The sequence below is a fragment of the Oncorhynchus tshawytscha genome, unplaced genomic scaffold (assembly GCF_018296145.1).
Source record: "Oncorhynchus tshawytscha isolate Ot180627B unplaced genomic scaffold, Otsh_v2.0 Un_contig_2394_pilon_pilon, whole genome shotgun sequence".
NCBI lineage: Eukaryota > Metazoa > Chordata > Actinopteri > Salmoniformes > Salmonidae > Oncorhynchus > Oncorhynchus tshawytscha.
Genome location: NW_024609614.1, coordinates 40691 through 60812, shown reverse-complemented (window position 1 = coordinate 60812; position 20122 = coordinate 40691). Strand labels below are relative to the sequence as shown.

The following is a 20122-nucleotide window of genomic DNA, read 5'->3' as shown; positions in this document are numbered from 1 at the left end:
GTCCCTCCATGTTATGACGATCTTGGCTTTGCTCCAGTTTGTGCCCTGTTGACATACGGTATATTCTCCCCACATGGCATTTTAGGCTATGTATTATGGGAAAATGGAACAGTACATTATTCTTTCTAAGATGTCAGAAGGGCTATGGCAGGGGCATGCCATCATGACTTTTTTTGATGGGGCCTGATGGCCAAATTCTACAAATAAAATCAATTGAATATTGTACATTTGAATGTTACAAATTGATAGAATTTAAGTTTGAAAAGGGCATGATGCTTATGAAGAATGGGTCATTTATGGTGTGGGAGAGTAGACATTCTAATTGGGTCCAGATGTCAGTTGTGTATGGATAATTAGGTTAGCGTAAATACAAGTCATGTTTGATTTATTAAATTGATCTGTGATTAAAACAATATCCATTAGAGTAAAACTCTAAAGACAGAAGAGGAGCCACCTACTTGTCATGTAATTTAGTAGAGTACAAAAGGTACACAAGTGGTCAACATTACACACAGGCAAATATCCAGCTGTAGGGCACATTCTGTATGGGTTGAAATGAAGTATTTTAGGCTTTGAAAAGGACTGCTTGAACACACTTGTGCCATGAAAGAGCTCTACTAAATTCCATTTTTCTCACAGGGTAAATGATTTTTTTGGTATGCATGATAAAGATTAAATTATAAATTTAATGTCAACTTTATTATATATTTCCTCTATGGTTAAACACTTCTGTGAAACAGCACAAATAAAGAACTAGCACTTCTCCAATTTTTTATTTTATTGTCATAGTAGTTTGCTTTAATAACATGTGAAGGCGCTCAAGCACACTGCCAGAACGCCATATAAGAGAAACCAAAAGTGGGTAAAAGCAATGGGAGACATGTACAACTAGGGTTGCAAAAATTCATTAATTTTCACAAAATTCCCAGAAATCCTGGCTGGAGGATTCCAGATTTCCTGCCTAGTTCCCCCCTGAATTTTGGGAAGTTAGTGGATATTTTCAACCCTTTATACAACCAAGATAATAACATTTTGGTTTCAACTTGTTAAATTCTCAAACATCTTTTTTTGTAAATAATATATTTTTCTGTATTACAAGCAAATCCTGGTCCTTGTCTGGTTACAGATATAACTGCTGCCATTTTAAAATGTTCAATGGAAGAAAAATAAAAAAAAACTGTAAGAGAAAACAATTGTGTTTTATGGTCATGAGTAGACCAGAGTAGGGGTGTGAGGGAATGGGTTTGGGGGCAGGGCCTAACCCAAAAATGGCATAGCTGAGCTCTCAATATGAGAAAGCTGACTCGTGTGTACTTGATCTCGTTTTTCATTTGCTTAAAAACAGGTTTCTTTTTCAGAGAAGTTTTTAAGCTGATCATCGATAGGTCAAGGGGGAGAGAAGAGAGTAGGGCCGCGAGCAGAGTTGCAGTCACCGCCGCCTGTGTTCCCATCGATGACCCCTGACCCCACTCTTCTTCATCCCCACCCCACCATGGTGCCGGACTATGACCGGGGACTCCCATGCAACCGCTTCAGTCCCTCTCAGCAACGAGCTTCAACACCTTACCAATGGCAATGGTCTTACCTGGGGAGAGGACACAGATGTAGGTTAACAGCAAAGCCCCTGTCTACTCATGTCCAAATGGGCTAGTTTTAAATTCAAATCAAAACGTCATAAGTGGAGACCCTCCACTCTCCGACTCCCTCCTACACTTTCTCCCTCTTTAGGATCCCAATGAATGACCCATCCCCTCTACTCCACTCCCCAACCAACAGTACTTTTCACCACAAATGCAACTCAACAGCAAACAGACATTAATCTAGAGCTGGCCAATATGACCAAAATATTCTATCACTGTATGTAAATAAATAACAGTATGACTGTTTAGTTTTGAATAATAAATAGTTGTACATTTGCCCTATGAGTAGTGAGTGATCCTAGGGTGGCAACATATACATTCTAAGTGATTTCAATGAGTCTTTCCCCATTCTGATTGAACAGTATAAAACAATTCAACCAAAACAAATGTCAGCACTTATCATTTCTGCATCTCCTGCACTCAATTGCAATGGTGGGGAAAAGTACCCAATTGTCATACTTGAGTAAAAGTAAAGATACGTTACTAGAAAATGACCCCAGTTAAAGTGAAAATGACCCAGTAAAATACTACTTCAGTAAGAGTATTTGGTTTTAAATGTACTTAAGTATCAAAAGTAAAAATAATTTTAAAAGCAAACCAGACAGCACCATTTTCTTGCTTACAGATAGCCAGGGGCACACGCCAACACTCAACAATAATTTACAAACAAAGCATTTGTGTTTAGTGAGTCCTCCAGATCAGAGGCAGTACATGACCAGGGATGTTCTCTTGACAAGTGTGTGAATTGGACCATTGTCCTCTCCTGCTAAGCATTCAAAATGTAACAAGTACTCTTAGGTGTCAGGGAAAATGTATGGAGTAAAAAGTACATTATTTTCTTTAGGAATGTAGTGAAGTAAAAGTTGTCAAATGAAAAAATAGTAAAGTACAGATTACCAAAAAAAACAGATTAAGTAGTACTTGAAAGTATTTTTACACCACTGCTCAATTGAGAATTTCCATACTTCCATGCAGGGCTGCACGATATGGGAAATTAATCAAGGACTTATTTTTAACCAAATGTTGCAATTGCAACTTGACCTGCAAATTAGAGTAAAACTGTTTGAATCATGGAAATATAATGACTATTCTAATTCTATAGTTAGAATATAATAGTGGGCACTTTGAATACAGTGTTTGAGATGACAACAAATTAAAATGCCAGGGAGGAGTTATTGTGACAGTGTAGGAACTAAAGTGTTGATACGTGTTTCCTAGGGAACCCTATAAGGTTTGGCTACATTGCATGTTCTCTCTTAACTACTTCATGTAGCTAACATATTCTTGCTTTGCATATTCCTCTTTGATTTAGAAGATACTGTTGCACAAAAATGCTGATTTAGGTCTACACCAGCGCTGGTATTATCAGGCTGTATTAGCTAGCTACGTTTAGTCTTACTCAGTACATTTATTAGCTAGCTATTAGCATTAGTTGCTAACAATTAGTGTCTCAAGATTTAGGGTCAACTTACTACGAAAAGACAAACTAGCTGTTTGCTGATGTAAGAAACAAACTAATAGTGTCATTATAGAACGCTAGTGGATTTATATTAAGAATCAAAGTGAAAACAGCATCGTTGTCATCAACATTGTTGCATGTGCTGCATTAACCATGCAGACTCAACGCAAGTGTCTAGTGGTTGAGGAACATCAAATGTGCTCCTTGAGTGACAGGGGGCGTGGCTAGGTCTGTGTGGAAAGTGGCAAGGAGAGAAAGAGCGGAGAGATGACAAGTAGTGAAGTAACCTATAAAAATTACATTACACATGGCGTATCACATTTAACAAACCAAACATTCAAATACCGGTATAGAAGAAAAAAAACCCAAACCGGTCGGTCCTTGCATCAACACCGGTATATCACCCAGCCCTACTTTAACCTTTGTTTTAGTTTGGACTACATTTAAACCATTGCTCCTTCCAGCATGGCCATTTAGGGACTACTAACATTTTACATAAATACTTTCATCATTCAACAGATGCTCTTATCCAGAGCAAATTACATAAGTAATCAGGGTTAAGTGCCTTGCTCAAGGGCAAATTGCCATTTTTCAAGTAGTCAACTTGGGGATTCGACCGAGAGACCTTTCCTTTACGGGCTCAACGCTAGGCTACCTGCCGCCGACTAACAGCCCCAGTGATAGCAGAGGCCCGTACCTTCATCCCGTAGGGTGAACCGTCCCATCTGGGGGAAGTCTTTGAAGGTTTCAAGGCAGATGGTTCCGGCAGTGCGCAGACGGGCAATGCACACCTGGTCCTGTTTCACAAAGCGCGGTCGCGTCTTACTTTTCTCTCCCGACTTCTTGTCTACCAGACAGATTAAGGCCTAGATGTGGAGCAGAACCATCACAATAACTATACTGGCAGGTCTTTAAAACACTATTTGTCAGGTGCAGTTCAAAGGGAATACATTGCAGATTCAAAATTAAGATGGTTCCTTTTGAAGGTTATGACATTATGACAGTATCATTACCGTAATTTGCACTTCTTCGATGCAGGTGTGGATGTGGAGGACAGCATTGTAACCAGGGCAGATAATGGACTTGTGTTCAATGATGACAATCTGTGAGAACACACAACACGATACTGAGTAAAAACAAACACCAATAAATCCAATATGTTTGCCATTAGGGCGACATTCAGACAGGACTACGGTCCAACTCCAACTGCCTTAGTGTCTGTGGTGGCGTGGTGACTGGCGTACCTGGGCGTCAAAGGTGCGTCCAGAGTGGCAGAGGTTCTCAGCGTTACAGAGGATGAAGCCTGGCAGGATCTCCTCCTCCTCGATGCCCTTCAGTCTCAGCTTCAGGTTCTCTCCAGGAGAAGCATCGTCTGTCTCCACGTCATCACTCAGCAGGCTCAACACCTCCACTGTGTGCTACAGGGAGGGATGGAAGGAGGAAGGGACACGTAGCCATTAACACACGTTCATAATAAGAGTTGGAGCGAACACCTTTGTGGTAAAAAAACAACAGAGGGCGATACCGTGTGGCACAGACAAATGGTAAATACGAGAAAAAAATACCTATGACTAAACAACTCTGGCTTAAGATACTTGCCACCCCATTACCTAGGATTAGCTATAGCTCTAATGCTCTGATGGGCGTTGGATGTTCCATGGCAGACTGCTGGAGAATGTCTTACCCTGTTTGGCATCATGACAAGCTGCTGTGCTTTACTGATGGACCCTGACTCCAGTTTCCCCAGGATGACAGTACCCATGTCCTATAGGGTGGGGAACAACAGTAGAAAGAAGCCAGATTAAGTAACACAAGTCAGAAAAAGGTCTTCTACAGTTGTGTGAGAGGCTTAAAAACTAGTGTGGTTTAATAGGCTTTTTATTACCAGGAAATAGGATGTACAGGATGTACAGTGTAGCTGCTGATGTGGGCAGTACGAATGACATGGCTCACTACAGTTGTTGACCATCAAAATACTGTCATGTAAAGGACAACCGTATCTAAATAAACACTTAAATATAATGGGTTGGTTGCCATATTAATGGCAATAGAATAAAATATTAAGGTTTCATGTGGTCGTCTTCACCTTGTATTTGTCTACGATGGGTAATCTGACTGGTCCGTCGCTCGCTCTGTTTAAGTTTGGCAAACTGTCCAGATGTGGAATGAATGGTAACCCTCTGGAAGACAGAGAGGAGATAAACAGGTCAGGACAGTAGCGTCAGAAGACTATTCAATCCATTCACACTGGAACGTTATAGTACCTTTCGTGTGGCTTCGTTAACTTTTGGTGACAGGGGGGGCAGTATTGAGGAACTCTGGGCACCTTATTCATCCAAGCTCCTCAATACTGCCCCCCCTGTCACCAAAAGTTAACGAAGCCACACGAAAGGTACTATAACGTTCCAGTGTGAATGGATTGAATATTCTTCGTTAACTTTTGGTGACAGGGGGGCAGTATTGAGGAGCTTGGATGAATAAGGTGCCCGGAGTAAACTGCCTGCTACTCTGTCCCAGATGCTAATATATGGATATTATTAGTATTATTGGATAGAAAACACACTGAAGTTTCTAAAACTGTTTGAATGATGTCTGCGAGAATAACAGAACTCATATGGCAGGCAAAACCGTGAGAAAAATCCAACCAGGAAGTGGGAAATCTGAGGCTTGTAGTTTAACTCAGCCCCTATTGTAGATACAGTGGGATATTGGTTATGATGCACTTCCTAAGTCTTCCACTAGAAGTCAACAGTCTTTAGAACTTTGTTTGAGGCTTCTACTGTGAAGTGGGGCCAAATGAGAGGGGAATGCGCCAGGTGTCTGGCAGAGTGCCACAGGCTCGTGACTGACCGTCACGAGAGAGTTAGCTCTCGTTCCATTGCTTTTTTGCAGACATAGGAATTCTCCAGTTGGAAGATTATTGAAGATTTATGATAAAAACATCCTAAAGATTGATTCTATACTTAGTTTGACATGTTCCTTCATCCTGTAATATAATATTTTTTTACTTTTCATCCGACGTTCAGCTGGACCTGCACGCGCTTGGATTTGTTTACCAAACGCGCTAACAAAAGAAGCTATTTGGACATAAATTATGAACTTTATCAAACAAATCAAACATTTGTGGAACTGGGATTTCTGGGAGTGCATTCTGATGAAGATCAAAGGTAAGTGAATATTTATAATGCTATTTCTGACTAATGTTGACTTCTCAATATGACGGATATCTTTTTGGCTGCTTTGTTGTCTGAACGCTGTACTCAGATTATTGCATGGTTTGCTTTTTCTGTAAAGTAAAGGAGCGTTTCTTACTGGATAAGAACAGATAGTACCTCTCCATTTTGGACTGTTTTCTTCCGTTTCGTACCTAATGAACACAGTCCAGGAACAGCAGTGTAAAAGCTGGTGATACTCACGTATACCAAGTGCACGACTCAACAGGCTCCTTGAGGTTGGCTCCTGTGAGGCCAGAGCAGGGCATGAAGTGAATGTCTTTCTTCGGGTTGAAGCCAACCTTCTTCAAAAATGGCACTAGTTTTTCCTTGCATTCTTCGTACCTGAGGTTTCAGGTTAAACAAAAAATAAATTGTGGCTTGAGCTGGATTTCAGATACATGAGAATAAATGTTAAACTCTTGAGCAAATCTTGTAATGATGTCAATGTATTCATGATTTCCGTTAAGGTTCTACAAAGACCCTACATCAACAAAGGATTCCACCCTAGGCTTTGACCATCGCCAGATCATCTTGTCTGTAATGGGTGTTTTCTTGTTGATGTAAACTGGAGGACACACTCGTGACTACCAGTTTCCCGTAGCCTGGTGTGATTTCTGTGCTCTAAGTGGTAAATGCGCACCTCTCTAGGCTCCAGTTCACTGTGGGGTCATCCATTTTGTTGACGAGGATGATCAGATGCTTCACCCCCGCCGTTTTGGCCAACATGGCGTGCTCCCGTGTCTGTCCACCCTTCTCAAAGCCCGTCTCAAACTCTCCCTTCCTGGCTGAGATCACCTAGGCAGGAGAAATACACATTGAAAATCTTTCAAGGAACCATGACATTGCTGTGTAGATTTCAAAACAATGTATTTTACAATCAATTCCTTAATTTCAAATCATTATTTGTATATTTACCATTTCAAGACATCTTTGTCTCTCAGCTGGATATTTTGGTATTTGCAGCCACAAGTTATTTCAGGCACCCCCCCTTGAAAAACAGCAGCACGACACCATGGACTCACCAGCACAGCCAGGTCAGCTTGCGACGCTCCTCCAATCATATTGGGCACAAAGCTTTTGTGGCCTGGCGCATCCAGGATGGTAAAGTGCTTTTTCTCAGTTTCAAAGTACGCTCTGCCCACCTCCACAGTCTTCCCCTTGTCTCGCTCCTCCTGGTTAGTGTCCAGAGCCCAGGAGAGGTACCTGGCAGACAGAGAAAGGGAGGGGGTTAAACCCTTGTTATACTGACAGGCTTTAGTCATGCCATTTCATATACTTTTTGCAGTAGACCCTGGTAAATAACAGAGTGTAACTCACCAGGTTTCCCTGTTCTTCTCCTTGGCTTCTCTTTCATACTTCTCCAGAGTTCTCTTCTCTACCATGCCTGTTAAATACCTACCAGTGAGGAAGGGGATAACCAGAGGGGGAAGGAGCAAAGAGTGGAAGTGTGGTGAGAAATGCAACAGGTGTTAAAAGCCCCATTGGACTGAATGAATCATAACCACAACAGAAAGAGATACTCACATGATTTGTCCTCCGATGGTAGACTTGCCAGCATCTAGGGAGAGATGAGGGACAACAGGGAGTGGTGAGAGCAGATACAAATGGCCTGTGCTGTCTAGCCTTGTAACAGGGCTGATTAAATGAAAAATAAATACAAAACATTGCCTGGTTTCCACTGTTTCCTATTAAGGCAATAGCATCGTTTCCCCTAGATTTGTTTCTTTGACAGAACCCCCAATCAGCAATCCAGGTGTGACAGTGACAACTATACACCATGGATGTTATATAGGGCTGCCAATAAACATGTTTTATTGGATCAAATGAAACCCCAAGAAATAACAGAGCAACACCGAGATGACCCACACACCTAAGTGATAGTATGTGAAACCACTGCAATAGCCATGAAAAAGAGGAAGAAAGAAGCAGATGTGCCCCCACTCACCAACATGACCGATGAACACCACGTTCACATGTTCCTTCTTGGGCGCGTCTGGTGGGAGGGCGACCACTTTAGGTATGATTGGCACGTCTTCCTCCTCCTCTAGGACTTCCTCCTCCAGAATCTCCTCAACAACTATTGGTCCCCTGTCGCCACCAGGCCCTCCTCCTGGTTCTTCCTCATTGGGCTCCACCCCTTTCAGGTCCCATGTCTCCTCTGTGGTCATTTCAGAGTCACCATTCTCCACCGGGGCTGACCAGGGACAAACCGAACAGAGCATTAGTCGTGTGGAATAAATAATCATGATATGAGTTTGAAAATAGATTCCTCTGGTCTCAGGTCTGATGTGAAAACAGCTACCACCGTAGCTAAGAATTTGGTAAATTAAGTTTCTACTCAAATGTTTTAGTTTAGATAAAATACATGTGATTAGTTTGCCATAACCTTTCATATTCAAAGGGGAAACCTAACTAGGGCTACACTACAGGCTGGCAATGATGTAGAGTACTCATACAGTACAGTTTAGAGGTCGACCGATTAATTAGGGCCGATTTCAAGTTTTCATAATCAGAAATCAGTATTTTTGGGCGCCATTTTAATTTTTTTTTTTACAGCTATATTTAATCTTTATTTAACAAGGCAAGTCAGTTAAGAACACATTCTTATTTTCAATGACGGCCTAGGAACGAGGCAGAACGACAGATTTTTAACTTGTCAGCTCGGGGATCCATTCTTGCAACCTTACAGTTAACTAGTCCAACACTAACCACCTGCCTCACGAGAAACCTGCCTGTTATGCGAATGCAGTAAGCCAAGGTAAGTTCCTAGCTAGCATTAAACTTATCAATGGCTGTCGTTGCTCCAGTGTGTACTAAACCATAAACATCAATGCCTTTCTTAAAATCAATACACAAGTATATATTTTTTAAACCTGTATATTTAGCTAAAAGAAATCCAGGTAAGCAGGCAATATTATCCAGGTGAAATTGTGTCAGGGTATATGCAACAGTTTGGGCCACCTGGCACTTTGCGAACTAATTTGACAGAATTTTACGTAATTATGACATAACATTGAAGGTTGTGCAATGTAACAGGAATATTTAGACTGATGGATGCCACCCGTTAGATAAAATACGGAACAGAATAAACGTTTTGTTTTCGAGGTGATAGTTTCCGGATTTGACCTAAGGCTCGTATTTCTGTGTGTTTATTATAGTTAAGTCTATGATTTGATAGAGCAGTCTGACTGAGGGGTGGTAGGCTCGTAATAGTCAAAGTTATATGGTTTAGGTACATGGTTTAGAGAGAAATAGTCGACACGTTATAATTCCTGTAATAACTTGCGGCTGAACTTGAAAGGGGTTCCTTCGTTATTTTACCGTTCATGCCTTCCATAGAGAATGCCTTGACCTACTTCAAATAATGTTTGTGTTTCGTCTAGGCTTAAACCGCCTTGGCGTTTTGACACCCGTGTAAATCTCACTAGGATAAGGTAACGTTTGTCAAAATATTTTCATAAATCCACTCTACAAAAAATATCTTCACTTATATTTAGCCAATATTGATCAGAGTTACCTTGTCCTATGGATATCTACAGTTATAAAATTGGCAAGGTGGTGTAAACCTACACGAAACACAGACCTTATTTTAAGTGAATCCAAAAATATCCTATGGAATAAATGAAGGAACCGCTTTTCAGATTTTGCTAGAAGTTGTCATGGGTATTATGAGTCGCACTTTGGTCGTCAATTCTTACCATGTCCATTATTAAAAATAGGATTTCCTGCATATAGAAATTACAGTTTTTGTTTTCAACATTCATCACAGGTAACTTAAACTCTATTTGTATTCAAACAGTTGAGAGTATTTGTCTTCTAAGCAGACTCTTCAGTGTCATTGTCACTTCAGAGCTGTGTGTGTGTGTTTTACAGATGGCAGAGAAAAGCAGAGCACCAGTGTGGGACTATTACATGGAATTGGTACCAGGGAAAGCAAGGTGTCTTATTTGTGATAAAGATGTAAGCATGGGGTCAGCAACGGCCTGACCAAAAAAATACCACCAACCTGTGGAATCACCTTAAGAACACCCATCCAAAAGCCCATATGTATTATATTAAGTTAAAATAAAAAAGTGTTCATTCAGTATTGTTGCAATTGTCATTACAAAAGTGTATACACACACACACACTGCAAAAATCTTCCCATTAATCTGTATCGGCTTTTTTTGTCCTCCAATAATCGGTATCGGCGTTGAAAATTCATAAATCGGTCGACCTCTAGTACAGTTAGAGCATATTAATTAGCCATGAGGGTATTGTTCTATGAAGCTTGTTAATGGTTACTACAGCTAAACTTCTAGCATCAGTTTTGACCAGATTTTACAGCTAAAACTACAGAATGCCAAATCTACAGAACATTAGAGCTTAAGGTCAGAGTTCATTCCAATAACATTGATTCAATTTTCCTTCTTTGATTTCTAGAAAAAGCCATTTAACATCTGAAATAGTGTAATCATTCAGCACCCTACAGGCTTTAAAGACCGTAGTAGTGATGACAGACCATGCTGACACTTTGAGAGCATGGTTCATCATTCCAACTATGAGACAGTGAAATCCGTAGTGTTTAATCCTGGTCCCGAGGACCCAAAGGGTTGCACATTTAGTTAACTTAGTACCAAACACCTGATTCCACTTAACCAAAGGTTAATTTAGTTGATTAGTGGAATCAGGTGTGTAATGCTAGGGGAGAAACTAAAATGTCTACCCCTTTGGGTCCCCAGGACCAGGAAACACTTGCAGTAGAATATGGGTTAGAGGTCAGTGAGTGCTCCAAGGCAGCCTGGCCCTGGACATGTTTGGCAAGCCTTTCTTCCATCCTGCACATTAACAACTTTTAGCCTAATGTAAACGATGTAAGACCTCAACAGTAAGGAAGGCTGAAGTCATTTTGCCAGTCACAGGAAAAGTCAGACTAATTGAACGGAGTGGCTGGGGATCATTCTGGACCCCTCTTCCCAACAGCGAAAGGTCTCTGCTCTACTCAGACGAATGGTGCTCATTCAATAAAGTTAGATCAAAGCGATTTCAATGTCTGCTAGATCACATAATGATAGTCTTCTACATAATATAATAACTAGTATAATGTTACTCTTGTCCAAAACTCAAAATAAGTGCTTTGATTTAAACTAAACACACAGGTAGGCTATGCTACAGCTTCTTAACACCATCTGCTCCAAACTTCTCTCACTGGCTCGGTTACCATCCAAGTGGCCACAGGTTCACGTTAACATTCTCAAATCTGTATAAAACCCAACATGCACATTTCCCCACCAGAGATGAGTTTCCATCAAATGTACCCCTTGCAGCTATAAGGCTGTGCGTGATGACCCTGCACATAAAAATACCCTTTGTGGTACAAGTTAAATGGGCTTCCTTCACATTTTCAACTGATGGGTTTCTCACACAAAAAAACATGCGTTATGGAATTGGCACGCGTGCCCTAGCCAACAGCGCTATCTGCATGCTTTTGGCTAAAGAGCACATATAGCCTACCTGATATTATTATTTAGACAAAAAAGCAAGATCATTTTAAATTTTGTTAAAACGGCAACCAAGCGTTGATCATCATGTCACCAGAATATTTATTATTTATAGGAAAGGAGCATCAAGCTCATCACTTCTACTTTCACCACCCTGTGAAGTTCAGAACTTATTTCATCTGTAGTCTAATAGGCCTAAACCGCATGCTTTCCCAACGAGTCGTAGTGGGAGGACCAAACATGTCATCGACTAACTCCAACTTTACGATGGTTATTATATCAATATTTGCGCACACGACATTTCATATAATTCAGTTAAACCAACAAAAAGATCCCACATTGTCTAGCGTAGTTAATCTGTCAATATTTTGAAAGTTCCCTACATTTTTTACTCCCATCAGGCCTGTCACTACATTTAACCGACGTATTTACTCACATTAATAAATAAAATAATGGATGGAAACCTGGTTACTGTTCATCCTTTTAGACAACTGTAGGCTACTTCCAAACTGTAGAACTCAAGATCTAAATGAAAATCCCTGTGAAATCCACCCTACCTGACACCCTAGACCCACTCCAATTTGCTTACCGCCCAAATAGGTCCACAGACGATGCAATCTCAACCACACTGCCCTAACCCATCTGGACAAGAGGAATACCTATGTGAGAATGCTGTTCATCGACTACAGCTCGGCATTTAACACCATAGTGCCCTCCAAGCTCGTCATCAAGCTCGAGACCCTGGGTCTCGACCCCGCCCTGTGCAACTGGGTACTGGACTTCCTGACGGGCCGCCCCCAGGTGGTGAGGGTAGGCAACAACATCTCCTCCCCGCTGATCCTCAACACTGGGGCCCCACAAGGGTGCGTTCTGAGCCCTCTCCTGTACTCCCTGTTCACCCACGACTGCGTGGCCACGCACGCCTCCAACTCAATCATCAAGTTTGCGGACGACACAACAGTGGTAGGCTTGATTACCAACAACGACGAGACGGCCTACAGGGAGGAGGTGAGGGCCCCCGGAGTGTGGTGTCAGGAAAATAACCTCACACTCAACGTCAACAAAACTAAGGAGATGATTGTGGACTTCAGGAAACAGCAGAGGGAACACCCCCTATCCACATCGATGGAACAGTAGTGGAGAGGGTAGTAAGTTTTAAGTTCCTCGGCATACACATCACAGACAAACTGAATTGGTCCACTCACACAGACAGCATCGTGAAGAAGGCGCAGCAGCGCCTCTTCAACCTCAGGAGGTTGAAGAAATTTGGCTTGTCACCAAAAGCACTCACAAACTTCTACAGATGCACAATCGAGAGCATCCTGGCGGGCTGTATCACCGCCTGGTACGGCAACTGCTCCGCCCACAACCCTAAGGCTCTCCAGAGGGTAGTGAGGTCTGCACAACGCATCACCGGGGGCAAACTACCTGCCCTCCAAGACACCTACACCACCCGATGTTACAGGAAGGCCATAAAGATCATCAAGGACAACAACAGCCACTGCCTGTTCACCCCGCTATCATCCAGAAGGCGAGGTCAGTACAGGTGCATCAAAGCTGGGACCGAGAGACTGAAAAACAGCTTCTATCTCAAGGCCATCAGACTGTTAAACAACCACCACTAACATTGAGTGGCTGCTGCCAACACACTGACTCAACTCCAGCCACTTTAATAATGGGAATTGATGGGAAATGTAAAATATATCACTAGCCACTTTAAACAATGCTACCTAATATAATGTTTACATACCCTACATTATTCATCTCATATGTATACGTATATACTGTACTCTATATCATCTACTGCATCCTTATGTAATACATGTATCACTAGCCACTAACTATGCCACTTTGTTTACATACTCATCTCATATGTATATACTGTACTTGATACCATCTACTGTATCTTGCCTAAGCTGCTCTGTACCATCACTCATTCATATATCTTTATGTACATATTCTTTATCCCCTTACACTGTGTATAAGACAGTAGTTTTTTGGGGGGGAATTGTTAGTTAGATTACTTGTTGGATTATTACTGCATTGTCGGAACTAGAAGCACAAGCATTTCGCTACACTCGCATTAACATCTGCTAACCATGTGTATGTGACAAATAAAATTTGATTTGAGATCAAATGGTTGGTATGCAGATGTTTCATCAGTAAAACTTTAATTATACTTCACCATAAGGTTAAGTGCATGCTTAGGGGTAAAGTGGAAAATGAAATAGGCAGAGGCTACAAATACAGAGTTTCCACCCCCGCCCCTAACTTCTCAAAACGAATGAGCCGAATCATGTTCTGCGCATTTTATTTCACACGCACATTCAAGTCTCTCTTTACTCTATTCAAGGGGCTTTATTGGCATGGGAAACATATGTTAACATTGCCAAAGCAAGTGAAGTAGATAATATACAAAAGTGAAATAAACTATGCTTTACTCACACTTTAATGAACCCTCAACCAATTTGATTGACATGTAGCTCGTCTCTCTGCCTCAGTTCTAGAAAGCTGATTGAAACGAACATTCCAAAAATATATATGAAAGCTCTGTCTGTTGTAACATATTGCTGTAGCACAAGCAAGACGTAGTCTGCACTTTGCATTGGCGCAAAACGTTCAGAGTTGTGATGAAATCTTTCGATATATGCCGACATAATTACTGAAAGAACTCTGCCTCCAAATAGCCAACGTTTGCATATTAAAATCGCTGTTGCCAAGGGCTGCAACAGTTCACCAAACCCAGTTAAGTGGGTGTTGCAGTTTTGGGGTCACGGTTCGGTAAAGCGGAAAATGAAATGCCAACAGTTACCAATTCCATATATGATCATGAGTCATAATACCTGATGAGAGAACAATCAGGAATACCAACACTTTGTATTTTCTTAAATGAAAAGGTATAAAACATATAAAATCAATATGTAAACATGACTCAGACACTGTGTAGGCCTAGGCTGTTTTCTTACAAAGACAAATGCGCATGTGTGACTCGAGTCTGTAGTAGAGGTCGACCGATTATGATTTTTCAACGCTGATACCGATTATTGGAGGACCAAAAAAGCAGATACCGATTAATTAGTATTATTTATTTATAATAATGACCATCACAACAATACTGAATGAACACTTATTTTAACTTCATATAATAAAATCAATTTAGCCTCAAATAAATAAACATGTTCAATTTGGTTTAAATAATGCAAAAACAAAGTGTTGGAGAAGAAAGTAAAAGTGCAATGTGTGCCATGTAAGAAAGCTAACGTTTAAGTTCCTTGCTCAGAACATGAGAACTTATGAAAGCAGGTGGTTCCTTTTAACATGTCTTCAATATTCCCAGGTAATAAGTTTTAGGTTGTAGTTATAGGAATTATAGGACTATTTCCCTCTATACCATTTGTATTTCATGAACCTTTGACTATTGGATGTTCTTATAGGCACTTTAGAATTACCAGTGTAACAGTATAGCTTCCGTCCCTCTCCTTGCTCCTACCTGGGCTCGAACCAGGAACACAACAGCCACCCTCGAAACAGTGTTACCCATGCAGAGCGAGTGACGTTTGAAACACTATTAGCGCGCACCCCGCTAACTAGCTAGCCATTTCACTTTGGTTACACCAGCCTCATCTTGGGAGTTGATAGGCTTGAAGTCATAAACAGCGCAATGCTTGACGCACAATGAAGAGCTGCTGGCAAAACTCACGAAAGTGCTGTTTGAATGAATGGTTACAAGCCTGCTGCTGCCTACCACCGCTCAGTCAGATACTTGTATGCTCAATCAGATTATATGCAATGCAGGACACACTAGATAAACTAGTAATATCATTGACCCTGTGTAGTTAACTAGTGATTATGATTGATTGTTTTTTATAAGGTAAGTTTAATGTTAGCTAGCAACTTACCTTGGCTTACTGCATTTGCGTAACAGACAGTCTCCTCATTGAGTGCAACGAGAGGCAGGTGGTTATACAGTTGGACTAGTTAACTAAGGTTGCAAGATTGGATCCCCCGAGCTGACAATGTGAAAATCTGTCATTCTGTCCCTGAACGAGGCAGTTAACCCACTGTTCCTAGGCCATCATTGAAAATAAGAATGTGTTCTTAACTGACTTGCCTAGTTAAATAAAGGTGTAGGAAAAAAAAAAATCTGCCAAATCGGTGTCCAACAATGAATGTGCACAAAAAATGTGTTCTAGAAGCTGTACTAGATACATGTCAGAACTTTGTGACTACTAATTGAGAAGACCGAGGCCCACAAGCATCAATTAGTGATTCATACCAGTGACAGTTGCTTGGTGGACATTGAACAGTGGGTTGACAGGATTTACAGAGGTCTTTGTTAGAGGCCAGACCCATAGATTGTGAGGCTAGCTAAGCTATTCATGTATAATGCTGAACAGAGCAAAATGACCACAGGTTTAAAACACACACGCATACATACCTGCAGTTTCTGCAACCTCCATGGTGGCAACAACTGGTTCAACGTCAGCTAAAAAAAAAAAAGGAGGTAGAGCGTATTCACATTAACGCTTCTTTCATCAGACATTTTTCATCAAATAAAATGTAAGGTGGGATTGGTGTGAAATCTACCAACCAGCACTCTTCAGTTCTCATGAGGCCAACAAACTGCAACACCAGTTCCCCCAGTAAACTGGTTTGCGATATGTACTATAGACAGGTTGGTTGTTTTGCAACAACCAAAGCCTGTGCAACTATGGGCAAAACATATGGGTTGGCTTAGATTATTGACAACATGTAAACTATATTTCTTCAATGTTTTTTTTTGTGTGCAAAATCAGCACTTGTGATCTCACATACATTGTTACAGTTCTGGTTAGCTAGCAAATTTCAGTTAACATGGAATCAGTTAAAACACCTTAACACAAGACATGGTCTCAAGAACAAGCCAAAACTGTCTGACAGTAGTCACGATTCCCCACATGGCAGTTTCTTGTCATTGTTGGTAGCCATCTGGCCATCCAGAATCACAAGATCTGACTTCTGCGCCATTGAAGTGTCAACCACTTGTGACATTGTCAGCTAACCCATCTATACGCAACAACACTCCACCGGAAGAGGTTAACCCACCAACAGCTTGATGTTTACTATACTTTTACTGGGCTGCCATTTTCCTCAAGAGCAGTTGAATATCTTTAGTATAAACACACATTGGTGATGTCCATCAACAGCAGAAAGCCTGTACAGACGTGTTCGGCAGGTTAACAGGTAAGCTGAGGTGAAAGGATAAGAAAACAGCCGCAGGTCAAAAATCAGACTGGGAAAATAGCTAGATTTGAATCCCCTCATGACCTACAAGTTAGTATTGCCTAATAGATCATGCATAACCACCACAACCTAAGAGCTTTTCTAGAAAGGATGGTAATTTATGTTTCAAGACAAAGCACCTTACATATTCCCCTCTCCATATTCGATTTGGCAGAAGACAGAACTGACCAAAACATGCCACAGCTCATTTTCATTACATCAAAACGTAAAAGAGTGACATCTATGAATGGCTCTGACTAGTTATTTCTGCTTTCTTGGTCTGCTCAAATGGGACACTTTGTTCACAAGTTTGTCTTCCACTTATGTAAAGAAAGATCGTCCACGTCACACCAATAATGTCAACACTAGTTACCAGTTCCTAAAGTTGTCATGTCTTGCAATTTATAAGGGGCAAGGTTGTACCCGTTCAAATAATTACTAGTTATCTACAGTATCTAGTTGGGTACATATCTTGAAATCCTAACTTACATTGTGGGAAGGGTATAGACCAAAAAGCACAATTGGCCAAGAAAGTCTTAGCTAGACATTTCTGACTACATAGCCCACGTAGACAGTAAAAACAAATGTGGGACCGTTTGTCTTACCAACGTTAGGTACACAATTGTCACACGACTGACTTAGGATAGGCTAACTAACGTTAACTAAGTTATGCCAGTAACTAACATTTGGTAAAATGATAACGTTTGCTACTTTACCTAGTTAACTAAAACCTCGAATGTCCAAAACCTCACATAGTTAATATTAGATAACGTATGTAACTATAGACACTGTCGGCGACAGTTGGCTAAAAGCAAGTTAACCGGCAACTAACTAGTAAGTAGTGGCTAGAAACATAACGTTACTATAGTTGGCTCAAACCTACCGAAAATATTAGCTACAAACTAACAAGACATTAACAATCCAACTACCGAATACAGCTAACGTTACAGTAACTTAGCTGACTAACAAACTAACGTTCGGTTGCTAACTAACTAGCCTAGCTAAATACCGTTAATTTGGTAACTAATGCTTGCCGTTAACGTTAACTAGCTACTGTCTCTAAAGTGTAGACGCATGTGTGTTGTGGAGCTTGTTAGCTAGCTAACTAAGTTAGCAAGTTAACAAGCTAGCTAACCATCTAGCCAAACGCAAACGTGAGTGACCACGAACTTACCACCGGAATCAGGATCTTCCGAGGGGCCTTTCTGAAAGAAGGACGGGACAAATTCGACGGCATTTATGTTGGGGACAAACGGTTTGGCATTCACGTTGAGGGCGGCGAATTCGGAATCGAGTTTCCCGTCGACCGGGGCCTCAACATCATCCTCTTGTTCCCAGGAATCAGGGGCAGCGTCTCTCGGGTCCATCGTGGGTCTTTGCTAGATGTTCACTACTGTGGATAAATACTTGCGTTACGCAGTTGCTGAACTGGCTGGTGTCCACCCCTATTATTAACCCGTTGTTGAGGTCACCCTATAAAATTGACCAAACTTCCCCTCTCTAATGTCTAATATGATTTCGATTTACTTGCAATAAAATAGCCGGTTTCTCTCGGTAAAGGAATACGCGAAAGCAAGATTCGACTCAGCACTCCCAGCAAGTCCTCGTGTGCTGCTGACTCTCCCCAACCGATGGGAGCGACAACCAGTTGCATACTGGGAGATGCTGTGCATTGCATGTGTCGCCGTTATTCGGTAGAACGCAATGGAGGAAGCGAGAAAACTACATTTCCATACACACGGAAAGCACACTTTTTATGTCAACGTTGCTGACCCATCTTGCAGGTTCAACATTTTTTAGTTCCGATTCGGCAAACGTTGCACGAGACGCTCAAAGGCCAGTCTGAACACTGAAAATAATTATTTACAGAACACACGTATCCCGTTTAAACTTAAATTTCATTACCTCAAATTGACATCTCGCGCAAAAATCTAGGAAGTGCATCTGCAACAAACTATCATTGGATATTTTTGTATAGGCCTGTCTGTGAGTTCTTTCCACAGTGTAGGCCTTCTCTATTGACAGACAGTGGGTATCTAATGACATTGCAGTCTTTTTCACATAGGTAAACATATGCAAGTTTAGTTCATTTTCATTCCCATTGAAATAAACGTGAACCATACTGAAAAAAAAAAAACGCAACAAATTTCAATGTGTTTACGGAGTTACTGTTCATAGAAGGAAAGTAGTCAATTGAAATACATTCATAAGGCCCCAATCTATGGATTTAACGTGACTGGGGAGCCAGGCCCAGCCAACCAGAATGAGTTTTTCCCAACAAAAGGGCTTTATTATAGACAGAAATACTCCTACTTCTTGATATGCCACACCTGTCAAGTGACTGGATTATTTGGAAAATGAGAAATGTCCACTAACAGGATGTAAATAAATGTTGTGCACAAAATTTGAGAGTTAAGCTTTTTATGCGTATGGATAATTTGTGGGATCTTTTGTTTCAGCTCATGAAACCAACATTTTACGGCATGTTGTGTTTATAATTTTGTTCTGTAAGGACACTGCTGAGGTTCAGCTGAGGCCTTGGTGCAAAGTACTAGTTTTGCCACTAGGGAGAGACAATGTCTAGCACAATTTTCAGCAGCACAAACCGGTGCATCAACGAAGGCAGGGCAAACAACATTGAGGAAAAAGTTTGAGCATTGCAGTGTGTATTTGGGTTCTTTAATTCCCCATACTGATTCCATAGGATATTTCTGACGGGGAGAAACACATCAACCTGACATTGGTACTAAATCAGGATTTCAATGATGTGGAATTACTGATAAATTACTGGAACTAACAATTTGATTAACACCTTTGACTTGTAAATTAAAGAGTCCCTGCAAATGATTGATGACAAAAACTGTTTTAGATCATGTTTTAATAAAGCTGATTGGATTCTTCAATACATCCCTCTTTCCATCCCATGAAATTACATTTGACCAGTGTTTTTTCAGACATCTTTGAGAAACAGGCATTGCACTTCATTCAACGAGATTAGTGCAGTACTTCAACCACCTATGTCCTTAAAACATTAATCTTTTATTAAATATTTTCACTTCAGAAAAC

At 41.0% G+C, this 20122-nt stretch overlaps 1 protein-coding gene across 2 annotated transcripts; it reads right to left on the bottom strand.

The window, feature by feature from the left end:
- Positions 1 to 760: 760 nt before the first annotated feature.
- gspt1l (G1 to S phase transition 1, like) lies at positions 761 to 18748 on the bottom strand. Of its 2 annotated transcripts, none has more exons than XM_024433823.2 (14): positions 18231 to 18748; positions 16233 to 16280; positions 8260 to 8508; positions 7839 to 7872; positions 7632 to 7709; positions 7337 to 7517; positions 6955 to 7109; positions 6516 to 6656; positions 5186 to 5279; positions 4784 to 4864; positions 4344 to 4517; positions 4113 to 4202; positions 3797 to 3965; positions 761 to 1585 (listed from the first exon to the last, which is right to left on the bottom strand). In XM_024433823.2, exons 1-14 carry the CDS (start codon positions 18421 to 18423, stop codon positions 1533 to 1535), a joined length of 1740 nt encoding a protein of 579 aa, XP_024289591.1. In that variant the 5' UTR covers positions 18424 to 18748; the 3' UTR covers positions 761 to 1532. The 2 variants fall into 2 exon arrangements, with proteins under 2 accessions (XP_024289591.1, XP_042172211.1); XM_042316277.1 differs by having other exon boundaries at positions 1036 to 1585; positions 18234 to 18748.
- Between the last annotated feature and the right edge of the window lie 1374 nt (positions 18749 to 20122).

What these genes read in the sequence shown, in the direction of transcription:
- gspt1l (XM_024433823.2), bottom strand. Translation starts at nt 18,423, where the DNA reads ATGGACCCGAGAGACGCTGCCCCTGATTCCTGGGAACAAGAGGATGAT. An exon ending in GAGAAGAACAGGGAAACCTG is followed by an intron (nt 7,518 to 7,631) that starts GTGAGTTACACT and finishes TCTGTCTGCCAG; the next exon opens with GTACCTCTCCTGGGCTCTGG. An exon ending in TTGTCATGATGCCAAACAGG is followed by an intron (nt 4,518 to 4,783) that starts GTAAGACATTCT and finishes CCCTCCCTGTAG; the next exon opens with CACACAGTGGAGGTGTTGAG.